Here is a 13006-nt window from a genome sequence, read left to right as displayed (position 1 = left end):
TGTGTGTGTGTGTGTGTGTGTGTGTGTGTGTGTGTGAGAGATAGAGAGGGTGGGAGGTTGGCGGTAGGGGGGGGGGGCTGAGGGGTAATTTTGCATGCCTGCAAAGCCACATCCTCCCAAAACACACACAGCTTATCAATGTGCAGTCAATACGCGACAACCCTCCAGACACCCCGTCCTCACTTCGTTCTGACCTATTAAGCGCAGAGGTTGTTTCTTTTCGTTGTGTGTCCACCCCAACGCAAAAATAGAGACACATCCTCCTCACACCTTGTCCCTCTGGACCCGAGAGAGGTATGCAGCTGACGAGGCTCTGAAGCGAGACCATTTTGGCCCCCCCTAGCCGGCCCCTTTCCCTGCATCCATAAAACCGTCTACTTCTGAGTTATAACACCATTATATCGTCTGGCTTATTGCTAATCAATGCAGGGAAACTCCCATGGGAAGGGGGGGGGGGGGGTGGCACGTCTTTTTACCAGCCCAACTCCTCACACACAGATGGGTAGGAGGGGTGTACGCACACACACATCTACAATCGACTCCCAGAAGTGAGTTGCCGCTAACTTGCTAAAGCTTTACCCCCCCGCCACAGAGCGCATGCATTTTTCTTTTTCAGAATGTGTCACAAGATCCTTGCTAGGCATGGAAAATGAGAAAATATCTCACACACACACACACACACACCCACACAAGCATATTCACACTTGCGCTGCAGAGAGCGCTCATGGGAGTTTGAGCGACAGAAACATAGAGCCACAAAGCGTGAAGATGGGTGCACACACTCACAAACACACACACACACACACACACTTAACGGCTGACACTCACTCCCTTTTCAATTAGAGCGTCGGCTGGAACAGAAAAGAAGAGGACAGAGGGAGGGAGGGAGGTAGGGAGGGGGCTGTCAATGCTCTGTGGGGAGACACATGCTCTGGCAGACCAAACACATGCACATTAACACACATACACAAACATAAACACACACGCAGAGGGAAATGGCCACAGCAAAACAAGAGGGGAATATTATATTTAACGGAAGACACGGTGGTGGACATGGAAACAGAAATTGTATACACGACGGACAAAGACGTTAAATTATTTGTTGACTGATCAATTAGCCGATATAAAAATAAAAATAAATCAGCAACTATTTTGGGAAGTAATTCAAAAACCCATCATTCTGGTTTGAGCTCTTTTTTTTCTCAGGTATTGAATATAGTAAATCAAATATATTTGTTTTTCTATATTTTTCAGTTTTTCTATTTAAGGAGAAAACATTTTTGGGTGTGACCAAAAGTATATAACAAATTTGTGTAGTGACTTTAATAATATTTAATAAAAAAAAAATGAATATCTATTCAGTAAAGAAATAATTATAATAAAAATGGTCATTGTTCAGAATTCTGAGATTAAAGTAAGAACTATTCTTCTTTTTTGTTTTACTTTTTGTCACATCCCAAAATGGACTTCTTCCAAAGATGTTGGATTCTAAAAAAAGACAGAAAATTGAAACAAGAAAAAAAACAATCCACAAAGCAATAAAGGAAACAATTGTCCTCGACTCACTTCTCATATCTGTTGGTGCTGATTTCTTGGACCAGGTTGAGGTACAGGTTCACTGTGATGAGGCAAACCCAGGCCAAGGCACTCCAGTCTGCACACACACACACACACACACACACACACACACACACACACACACACACACACACACACACACACACACACACACACACACACACACACACACACACACACACACACACACACACACACACACACACACACACACACACACACACACACACACACACAACACACACACACACACACACACACACACACACACACACACACACACACACACACACACACACACACACACACACACACACACACACACACACACACACACACACACACACACACACACACACACACACACACACACACACACACACACACACACACACACACACACACACACACACACACACACACACACACACACACACACACACACACAGAAAACAACAAGGTCAAATTACAACACAGCTCCCCTCATCACACAGCATGCACCTGCAAGTGTGTGTCCAAACACACTTGTCTGTATGAGAGCGTGTGTGTGTGTGGGGTGCATGTGTTCCACTTTTTGATAAATGAAGGCCCATTCTGCAGTAATATGAGGGAAACCTGTGGCTAAGGGTGATGGATGAGAGGGGGGAACTCAGAGAGAGATAATGATGAACTGTGGAAAAGCAGAGCGAGATAAGCAGGGGTTGGGGGTGAGAGAGGAAGAAATGAGAAGGAGAGCGAGGTGAGGAAGGGGTGGAACTGAGTGGACTAAAGCAAGTGTAGTGAAACTGAAAAGGAAAAGAAATAAGGAAAGGGAATGGAGTTAGCAAAGTGGAAAGAAATTAATTAATTTTACAGAGACAAGGAAGAGAGTAGGAAGCTCACTTCAGTATTTTGCCCTTGTTTTCAGCCCTTTTCTGTGTGCATGTGGTGTGTGTGTGTGTGTGTGTGTGTGTGTGTGTGTGTGTGTGTGTGTGTGTGTGTGTGTGTGTGTGTGTGTGTGTGTGTTGACAGGACAGGCAGGGCTGGTCGTCACAATGATGGATTCTCTCAGCCGCATACTCAGCTTACTCAGTTTCGCACAACAAACCCCCACACAAATATACAAAACTCGCTCTCTCTGTACACTCAAGCACTGTTTAGGAATAGTGCGCAGTGACTAAGAAAGAAGGAGGCTGGCTGTCCATGTCATTGTCGAAATAAATCACTGTCACAGCGTGTCTTACATAACCTGACAACAGCCGAAGCGGTTTGCTTTAAAACTCGACAACGTACAGCTCCGATCCACCACCTGCCCCGGCTACCGTCTTCCTCCATTTCAAACACATTTCATAACCTTTTATTAGTCCGAGTTAAAAGCAAAGCTGCGCTATGCGGCTCCCACTAGACTCGGGGCTTCGCAACAGAACAAAGTGCCCGCTCAGCCGGTGTTTATGTGTGGCCGTTTGTCCTAAGCGTGAGGATCCTCGTGATAAAGCGAGGTGACAAGCAGCAACCCTGCAGCACTAACTCACTGCCCATTACCCTGTATCTGTCTGTGTGTGAGGGTGATGTGTGTCTGCCTGTGAGACCAATAAAACAGGCCTGGAGGAGAGTTGCATTAGCAGCCAGTCCTAACTGACAACCCTTATGCTAATTGGGGCTAAAGGAACTGTAATTGCAACAAATGCATCCAAGATTTTCAAGGTAAACACAATCCTGCCCTCATGAGTCCAAGAAATCCTACCAGTATCAACCACATTGAGAAGTTGCAGATGTGTCTGACAAACCCAAATGATGTGCTCATTGGAGGAAAATTAATGATGAAATACTAAGGCGTCTGGTTTGAGGGCGTGTACTGAATAGCTGCAATTGACTCCCACATGTTACACCATCGTTCCGGGTGTGGTATTCTTGGCATGGGTGTGTGAATATTCCTCCACCCTTGACAACTGGTGTATCTCAAAATGGCATGTAAACATTCACCGTCTCTTTCCTGAGAACATAGGAACAGCATGCACAATTTGAGTTGCCAAATTGTTGTCAAACAAGACAAGAGGATAGGCTGTTTCAGATAAAGGGCAGCAATAACCATTTGTTTACATTATTGATTCATCTGCAGGGGTTTTTCTACATTAGTCGTTGGGTCAATAAAGTGTCAGAAAATTGAGTAAAATGTATTTCCCATTATTCTCGAAGTCCAAGGTGATCTATATATATATCTTGTTTTTTCAGCCAAAGATATACAGTTTTATATGATATAAAAAGGAGACAAGCTGGAAATTGCCATACTTCAGAGTCGGAAACACATTCATTAAAAATGAATTAAATGTTAATCAATTATTAAAATAGTCGGGATTATTTTTCTCTCGACCGACTGACAACTAATCGTTACTGCTCTAATAAAATGTCAATTAAAAATATAACCATTCAATGAGAAGTAATTACCATAAACTCAATGTAAGACACATTAGATACAATAATGAAAAAGGCATAAAGAAGAAGCACTGAAGTCCGGTTATTTGGAGACACCAATATGCTTTTTTTGTTTTGTATTTTATATACATCTGCAAGGCTTTAGTACTCTCTTTGACTGATAGGAGTGACTTTGCAATTACTTATTTAAAACGTTTATCGCTTTCAAAAGCTCACTTTCTAGCCTGTATATCCTCGAGTAACAACTCCCTGCGTTGCATTTCAAATAAGCTCTGGGTGAAAGATGCAGCTATAAGACGGAGCATCAGTGTCAAAGCACATTTTGTTCTCAAGCTAAAAAAAAAAGAATGAGGAAATGACAAAGTAATATTATTTCACACTGTGATTTACGAGCTCTTCAACAGATGTCTTTGTTGCATTTTTTCTGGCATACTCAACCTCTATTGTTAAAAGTGTGCCTGCGACTAAATAACTAAGTTTCGTCTTACCAAAGTAAGTTAGCCAGCAGGCCTGGAAGTCACAAAGCGATCCCTCTGGATGTGAATCACCCTAGGTAAGAAGGAAGAACAGCACAGAGACATATTTTCAGCTAAAAGAAAACTCTGCTTTGTGGGTGTTTAGTGAAGCAAGCTCAAGTAACTCACCATGACATATGCTACGCTATCGAAGAAGGCAGCTACAGTCAGGCTGAGGATCATCTTCTGTACAGGGAAAATGAGAGGAAGACTTGAAGCGGGATTCTCTAACAAAACATCCCAACTTAATATGGCAGCACATTTACATTCACGTAGAGAGAAATTACACATCAAATAAGCACTGATGCGTCTGACAGCTTGGCGTCTCTGGCGACAACGCTGCGAAAATATCACAGGATGGAGGAAAAAGACTGCTTAACTTCTTCTATATAAACTAAAGTCATTGTATTTGATTTGATATCATCCGATAATCTGTGCCCTAAGAAGATAGCTCTTTTAAGAGGTGGTTAGAAAAATGCACATACATACACCCAGCCCTAGTTTGTGTCCAGCAATGACTCTGCCAATAAGATAAGATAAGATAATAAGTACTTTATTGATCCCAATTTGGGAAATGTTTGCGTTGCAGCAGCATAAAAAGACATGGCATTGTACAATAAAAACTAAAAGACAAGAAATAAACATTCCAAAATGTAAACATCTCAATAGAAATAAAATAGCATTAAAAAGTTGAAGAATATACATGTTGAATTACAAATGTACAGTAACAAAATATAAAGCAGGATATTATATATACATAAGTATGTGAGGAATGGAATATGAAATAATAAATTGAATATAAATGTAAAATGTACAGTGTGATTTGAAGTCCAATGCTACAGAGGAAGAGGAGTGAGAGACAGAAAAAGCCCTAAAGAAAGAGCATTAAAGTTTATGACTGACAGGTAACCTTTGTGAGGGGATGGAGGTGAGGGCAGTGTGTGTTGTTAGGGGAGCTGGAAGAGGTGACGCTACTCTGAGCGACCTAGTGCGGAGGTATCAGAGCCTCATGCTAAACTGTCGTTTACTTCAGATTAGGAGGATAACGTGAAGTGCTGCAAAACCTGAGAGACCAGCCGGACTGCCTTTAAAAACATCAAGCAGGCTGCAAACTCAAACACTGATCTGCTTTAGACTTTTGAATTGTGGATAAAAGAAAACATGTGGAGGGAAAAGCACATTTACACTAATATTATTCAGTCTGTCGTGTGACCTAAAGGGGAAAGAAAGCCGTCATTATCACAGAACAACCATGAGTCAATTAACTGCGCAATTAATTAATCTGTGCATTTTAATTGGGTTCAATTATGCCAAGATTTGCCATGGCTAATTGAACATATTTCCGGTGGCAATGAAGCAAATAGAAAATGAGGGAAAAAGAGAGTGTCAAAGCATACTCTAGTGTAGTGGAAATGTACCTGAGCCAAAGAGTGATATCTGCGAAGTAGCCAGATCACAAGGAGCATGAAAATACTGTGGAGATAAGAAAGTAGAGAGATTATTGCTAACTGAAAGCAAACAGGGCAAACCATTTGGTGTTGTAACAATGATATACCAGCTTACTGAACTCATATAGGCCTACATCATAAAAACTTAAACTCTAAATCCCTGCAGATTCTGCAGCAAACGTTAATCTGGTGATTTTATTTAGCTTAGTGTACGATTACTGGCCGTTAAAGACATTTTAGACTGAAACAAATGAGAGCTGCAGAAAACCTGCCAAAGACCTGCTCAGCAGCATTTGAAGGAATGATTTCCCCGGCCAAAAAGCTAAATGCTGAAGCCAAAATGTTAAGATGCAGTTCATCAAAATGCCACTAAAAGCCACCTGCAAAATACAACTGTCTATTGAAATAAATGGGAAATAACTCTGATTTCTGTGAAATTATAAATGTCCTTTTGACCATAGGAGAAACGTGTCCCAACATAGTAATTTCCCTTGTTTGTTTAAAAAAGTATTCGATATAAGTCATTTGTAATTCCATAGTGCCCTGGGATTTGAAAAAGTTTAAATAGAAATCTTTCAGTCTCATTTAAAAAACTATATTTTAAAAGCAAATATTGCATGCAGTTATGCACACCACTTTACAATAGACTTTAATAACTTTTACTTCCTTGGCCATACATGTTTGACAGAGGGTGTAGCCAGTACAACAACACTGCAAATTACACAGAGTGAATCAAAACAACTTGGACAAAGCCTCAACAAAAGCTGGTTATTACAAGCTTTACAAAGATGAGATTTATTACAGGGTGACAGAAGTGGTTACTGTTTGCACAAGTTAAAAAAAAAACCTGCAGTTTATTTTTTGTAAACAAAGTAATGTTCACAATTAGTGTGTCTGACAAAGTGTTTATCCTGCACTAATAAAACCTTTGCAAAGCTAGTTTGACATAATTTAAATCCACAGGGACCAAATCATTATTAAAAAAAAACTGCCAACATATCAGATGTAAAAAAAATATACATGAAAAGGTCAACTATCTGGTGCAAAATCAAAGTTAAGTCTTTTTTGAGGAGTAAATAAATTGAAGAAATATTTACCATCCTACTAAGGAGAAGGTTCCTGTGGCTCGTTTTACTGTTAAAATCACCACCTGTAAATGAGAAACAATTCATTATAGCTCAACTTCATTAATAAGAAAGAATCAGTTTATCAAAGTGTATCGTAAATGTATTCATTATTTTCTCTGTGTAATATTTTTCAAAGCACTGTGCAAACTTCCTGAGGAGTGCAAGATAAACACAGAGCCACCATGATTATAATCATAGGCTCAGAAATTACTGGGTTGACAAGACTGCTATTTGTTCAAGCATGTCTGTTGTGTTTGTTTGCAAGCATGTGGGTAATTAAAGTAAGTACAACAAAATGGAGTTTGCATCTACTTCAGGCAACAGTTGTAACAGAATTGTGAATATTTGCACTCTACTTCTGACACCTTTAAGACATGTAAAGGTGTTTATGACCTCCACAAGCATGATGCTTTTGGAAGCCTTTGAGTGCTGTTAAATGACAGCTGAGAAAAATGACAGCCTAGAACCTGATACTCTACATAGTTTGTGCAAAGCAACATCCAAGCTGAAACTGATCTGAGAGCAACAAGAGAGGGAAGAGGAAGAAGAGCGGAGGAATGAAAAGAATGAGAAATGTGCGAGTCAGTTCAAGAAGCTTCAGGGAAAATGAAAGGGACCCGTTGTAGTTTTACAGTAAGACATGTCAACAACACTGAGTTGTGCAACACTTCTGCTGTGGCCCTCAGCACACAATGTCCTACACGTGTCCTCTGAGCAGCGACAACAGACCACTAACTTCGATCAGTCTAAAACCTGCAATTTAATGTGTTGCAATGTAAAGAAAACCGAGATATCTATACAAATGACATGACTGATTTATTTAATTCATAGAAGTGACTGTCAAGTTGTATTTAAAATTTTCTTTGCAGTAGATTTCTGATTACACTAGTATAGGAGGATTTGTTTTTCTGATGCTTTCTACAGTGTTATTACTGTTTTAATTATATTTAAATGATGGCTTTCAAGTAGTGATAGAGTGATAAAAAGCCTACAACAATGAACTAAGTTACACATTATTTTATAGAAAATTAAATGAAAGATCTTGCTTTATGTAAACTTGTGGAATTTCCTTCTGGTAATAGTCGCGCAAGCATCTCTGTCATTGGTTGTTGCACTTGGATTTCATTAGACAATTATCAATATATTGCAAAATATTTTTTCCCCACTTTTTTCATAGGCTGTGTATTAATCAGCTATCTGGTTTAGGCTAAGTAGTAGAACTAACATAGTAATTTTAAACACAACAGGTAAACAAACTACCTGCTACTGCTATCACAGAATCCATTGAGACACACTCAATCATTGACATTGAGCCCACTTCAAAGTCGCAAGATAAAATCCCAGAACAAAAGTATATATTATTTATCTTGGACAGTCTATATTTATGAACATAACATACTACCCTCTCGGAGCAAAACAAAACTGAATCATTACCTACATATGTGACAATCTGTTGTTCAACTGACAAAGAACAAGGGATGATACGGAGAACAAAACAACTCGACTGCATGAATACTGATGAAATTATGAGGAATGTATGGATAGTTTTAGTTTGAACAGTGACACGAAACTCAAACTGGTACAGCCAGCTTGGTCAATGTGGGCCATCTGTATCTGGGTTATTCAGACAGCTTAAGGGACCCTATGATCAATGTCTTTCAATTACAAGATACTGCTTGATGGGAAAATAGATAACTGGGCTAAAGGCAAGACAGCATTACTGCAGCATTCTTAGTTAAGTGTGGATCACAACCTGGAGCCTTAAGCTGCTTGCATGCAAAGTTACTGTACACCTACACCTTTTCACAAGCTCACTACACGCAATACTACTTCAGTCTGGATTCAGTCGGTTATCTCCTGACAAAGTTATTCTGAATACAAGAACTATTGACTGGTTTATTATCATCTACATAAATCTGCAGGTTGTGGACTCAATACCACAACCACCTGTACAATTGTATGCAATATCATTTGAATCTATGTTTGTGAAGGTTGTGATGCAGTTTTTGTGCTTGAGACTTTACTTTGAGGTATTATTAAGTCTATGGTAGGTGATCTTGATTTGGATTACACTATGTTGATTAAGCATTTATGCAGCATATGAATAGGCCTATTTCTTATGTTCAACTTGCATACATTTCAAATCACTAACCTAAATGTAGCTGAGCTAAATGATACAGTGTTCCCTATGAGTCTTCAAAAATAAACGTGTAACTTTTAGCTGTTCACTAAATGTAGTGGAGGGAAAAGTACAGCATTTCCCAGATGTGGAAGAAGTACTCAGATCTTGTACTTAATACAAATTAAACGTACCAGAGTGTAGGAATACTCTGTTACAAGTAAAAGTCCTGCATTTAAAATGTAACTCAAGTAAAAGTACTAAAGTATTAGCATCAAAATATACTTAAAATACCAAAAATAAAAGAACGCATTAATATGCAAATTGGCACATTCCAGAATACTATATTATATGTTTTGATTATAATTATTCATGCATTATTATTCAGTGTTATCAAAGCTGGTAAAGGTGCAGCTAGTTTGAATTACTTTGTATACTTCACGGTAGCTTGTGAATTTACTCCAGGTGTGATTAAAGTTCTATTTAAGTGAGGTTTATACTTCACATTATCAATCCAAATCTTCAAACTACCTAAAGATATTAAATAAATGTACTGGAGTAAAAGTACACAATTTACCTCTGAATTGTAGTGGGGTGGAAGTATACAAAGTAGCAAACCATTGAAATACTCAATACAAGTCCCTCAAACGTGTACTTAAGTACAGTACTTGAGTAAATGTACTTAGTTACTTTACAACACTGTAAACATGTATTGGAGTGAAGGTATAAAATAGCGTAGAGTAAAACAGAAATACTCCCTTAAAGTACGAGCCCTTCAGAGTTGTTATTCAGGAAAGACATTCTTAGGCACTCTCTGTCTCTGATTTTGTTGTTAGTGTTGCTATTTTTATCACATTCAGCTGGCAAAACAGGTTCACATGTTATCATTATAAGATAAGACGATGCTTATCATTTTTTTTTCTAAACATAACAAACATACTCTTTCCGCCTGCATGTCTCGTTTCTAGAACAATGTGGGTAAACAAGCTTTCATAACGTATGAGAAACATCATCTTAAAATACATAAAGCTGGTAATGCTCAGCTAGGTTAGCTTAAGGTAGCTTGTTAGCTTATCAGACACAATTGAGTTATATTAGCTCTTCAGGAGCAAGTGGGGATTAGCTCGTTTAAATTAGATGCACTTTAATGGTAATAATCAACCAGTTAATGAAGTTAGCTAGCATGCTAGATGACTGAAAGCTTAGTTACACGGTTACTGTTGAACACTAGGAACCATGCAGGTGTCAGGCATCCATGCATCAATTTATTAATCGATTAATAAATAAATACATCAGTTGGAGTTAATAATTACCAACCCATAGTGAGTTAAAAGTAACCGTTATGTTGCTAACGAGCTAATTAGCAACAAAAAAAGCGAACATTGATTTACAGTTACGTTAGCTACTTACGCATCGATAGTCTTCTGAATCTGTATTAAAAAACACGCAGCGTGAATCGTTACTCGTAGACTTTGAGTTTTGACTGTCCATTTTTAGTCACAATGGTTTATTTTTTTATTAATTCGCTTCAATTTGTTGATGTGTTGCTGTCGCCTTTTCTTGCACTTCCTGTTTCTACGGTGCGCGCAAAGGGACAAAAAGGGGAGAGCCAGCGTTTTATCTATCTCGTCAGAGGGACAATCGAGAGTTTGACTTTAACATTAAAACTCTGCCTTTATTCGATGTACTTCTTAATTCATTTTGTTTATCTTCACTTTATCAGAAATAACCAACCCTTTATGTTTGGAGAAATCCCCTCCCATGCTTGTAGGGTTTTTTAGGTGGTTTCAACACATCAGTCAGCAGTGAAACTAAATACATCATGTCATTTCACTACTTTTACTTTTACTTAACAACATTACTAACAAGGATATGTACTTTTTTCAAGTCAGACACATGGGACGGTTATTATTTGCATTTTTTGTAATATGAAGCAGGAGGCAAACCCACTAATTACTTAATCAATTGTCTTACATTCAAATTGATGTTCAATTAGCACATTTTTAATCTACTTAGAGTAAAATAGACAATAAAGCATTTTTTTTAATACAAAACACAAGTAGAGCCTATACAATATGATGCATCATTAAACTACCCAACAGTAATAAGGTGCTCAAACTTAAAAGCTTCACACAGCTTTAACAGTAGATGCTTTTCGGTCATTGCACCCGTCATACTTTTGACTACTTAATACTTTCCTGCTTCAATGCTTGATACTACCCTTATTTATTGCTAATCATTTCCTATATTTACCTACTCGTACTCAAGTCTATTTTATGCATGCATGATCTTAACTTGTCATACTTTTCTACTTTTTAAGTATATATTGTTTTTTCCCCGACTGATATCAGCAAACTTTCCTGTCAAACCCTGCTGTTTGTGCACTGCTAATATCCCTTTGTGTTTACAAATTAATTTGGATCTCATTATCAGAAACACTATCAAAAGGCCCCAGGAAGAAGTTTTGTGTCCTCCTGCTCACAAGTGTTTTGAGATATTGACTGTAAAAGTACTGCTATTCAGTGATAGCCTCTGGCATTCACCTTAAGGTTATTGATAATGTTACCTCCGTGGATGCTTTTGAAACCAGCAACTTAATTCAGTGAAAAACAGAAAGGCATGTTAACTTTGTCCCGATTCTTCAGAATGCCGATAGGAGTGGCAGCATTTCCTGTAAACGCTTTGAACCAGTGAAAATAAAAAAATGTCTGGCTGTTTCTCTTTTAAGATGTTTGAGTAGTTGCTCCCTTGAAGTCTTTGGTTTAATGTCAACTATTCTCCATGCCGTTTTGTGTCCACTATTGCTTGCTTGTTGAGGACTATTAAAGTGACTTTCTGTTTCCTCTGGTTTTGTCTTTCCACTGAATAAAGCCAATTGAACATTATCTTTAGGACATTTTTGCATTTGCTCTCATTGTTTTGTTTGGGTTTTATGCAAAGTGTGCGGGTGTGAAAGAATGAAAGTGAAAAGTGGGTGTGTTGCACTATTGACCTAATGTGACACTGAAACCCAAGCTGCACCCATTTTACTCTTGGCCTTTGAGGCTGTTCCTATAACAACAATGAGGGAGATGTGTTGTTTATTATTTCAAACTGGCAGGTTCTAACTTAAAACAAGATCTGTGTATGCAGGCACACGAGCACACATATCTTTCTTCAAAAATATAAATATAAGGGTAAAAACCAAATTGACTGATTTCAGTACATACTTTTAATTGTACCCACTGCCTGCAGACCCTACTGTGCTGTACAGTTGACGTTTATTCTATTTTGTTCTACAATACATCTGATGCACCGTATTCTGGAAATATTCCCTTTTGACACAAACAAATTGAAATAACTACTTTTAGATGCATTCAAATTGGCCCTTTTATAGGTTATAATATGGAACAAAGCAGCATTCCCCCCTCTCGCTCTTCACTGAGAGTTCAGATGTTTCAAGGTATTGTCACTTGAAGCTTTATGACTGACAACATTCTTCAACCAACAGGTAACTGTGAATCCACCTCTGAGGGGACACTGTGTTACAAAGAGGTCAAATGATGTTGTTCCTATGTCTTTTCTTAACATAAATTAAAGAATTTAACAGAATTTTCAAGTAAGACAGCAGTTGAAACTTATTCTTTGCAGTGTGTGCATGCTATTTGAATGGAAATCTGTGCCAAAATAACTCTGTGTTTAATTAAACCTGTTTTCCTAACTGAGAGAACATAACTGAAGACACTCCCAAGAAGAGATGCAGACAATACTGCGTCTGTCTTTATTATTCAATGTTTAAATAATGTTCCAAGTAAGTTTGTACTGCAT

At 38.3% G+C, this 13006-nt stretch overlaps 1 protein-coding gene across 1 annotated transcript in view; it reads right to left on the bottom strand.

The window, feature by feature from the left end:
* si:dkey-100n23.5 (cyclic AMP receptor-like protein A) overlaps positions 1-10763 on the bottom strand; it is a 50247-nt gene extending 39484 nt beyond the window's left edge. The window contains exons 1-6 of the mRNA XM_034128575.1: positions 10610-10763; positions 7051-7103; positions 5924-5978; positions 4635-4691; positions 4479-4539; positions 1567-1654 (exon numbers count right to left, since the gene is read on the bottom strand). Of these exons, the coding sequence (XP_033984466.1) occupies positions 1567-1654; positions 4479-4539; positions 4635-4691; positions 5924-5978; positions 7051-7103; positions 10610-10690 (395 nt within the window). The 5' untranslated portion in view covers positions 10691-10763. The remainder of the gene's footprint in view (positions 1-1566; positions 1655-4478; positions 4540-4634; positions 4692-5923; positions 5979-7050; positions 7104-10609) is intronic.
* Positions 10764-13006: the final 2243 nt, after the last annotated feature.

This window comes from Trematomus bernacchii, unplaced genomic scaffold (genome assembly GCF_902827165.1).
Source record: "Trematomus bernacchii unplaced genomic scaffold, fTreBer1.1, whole genome shotgun sequence".
Lineage (NCBI taxonomy): Eukaryota > Metazoa > Chordata > Actinopteri > Perciformes > Nototheniidae > Trematomus > Trematomus bernacchii.
Note: the sequence above shows the minus strand (reverse complement) of the source record. Positions and strands in the feature narration are given on the sequence as shown.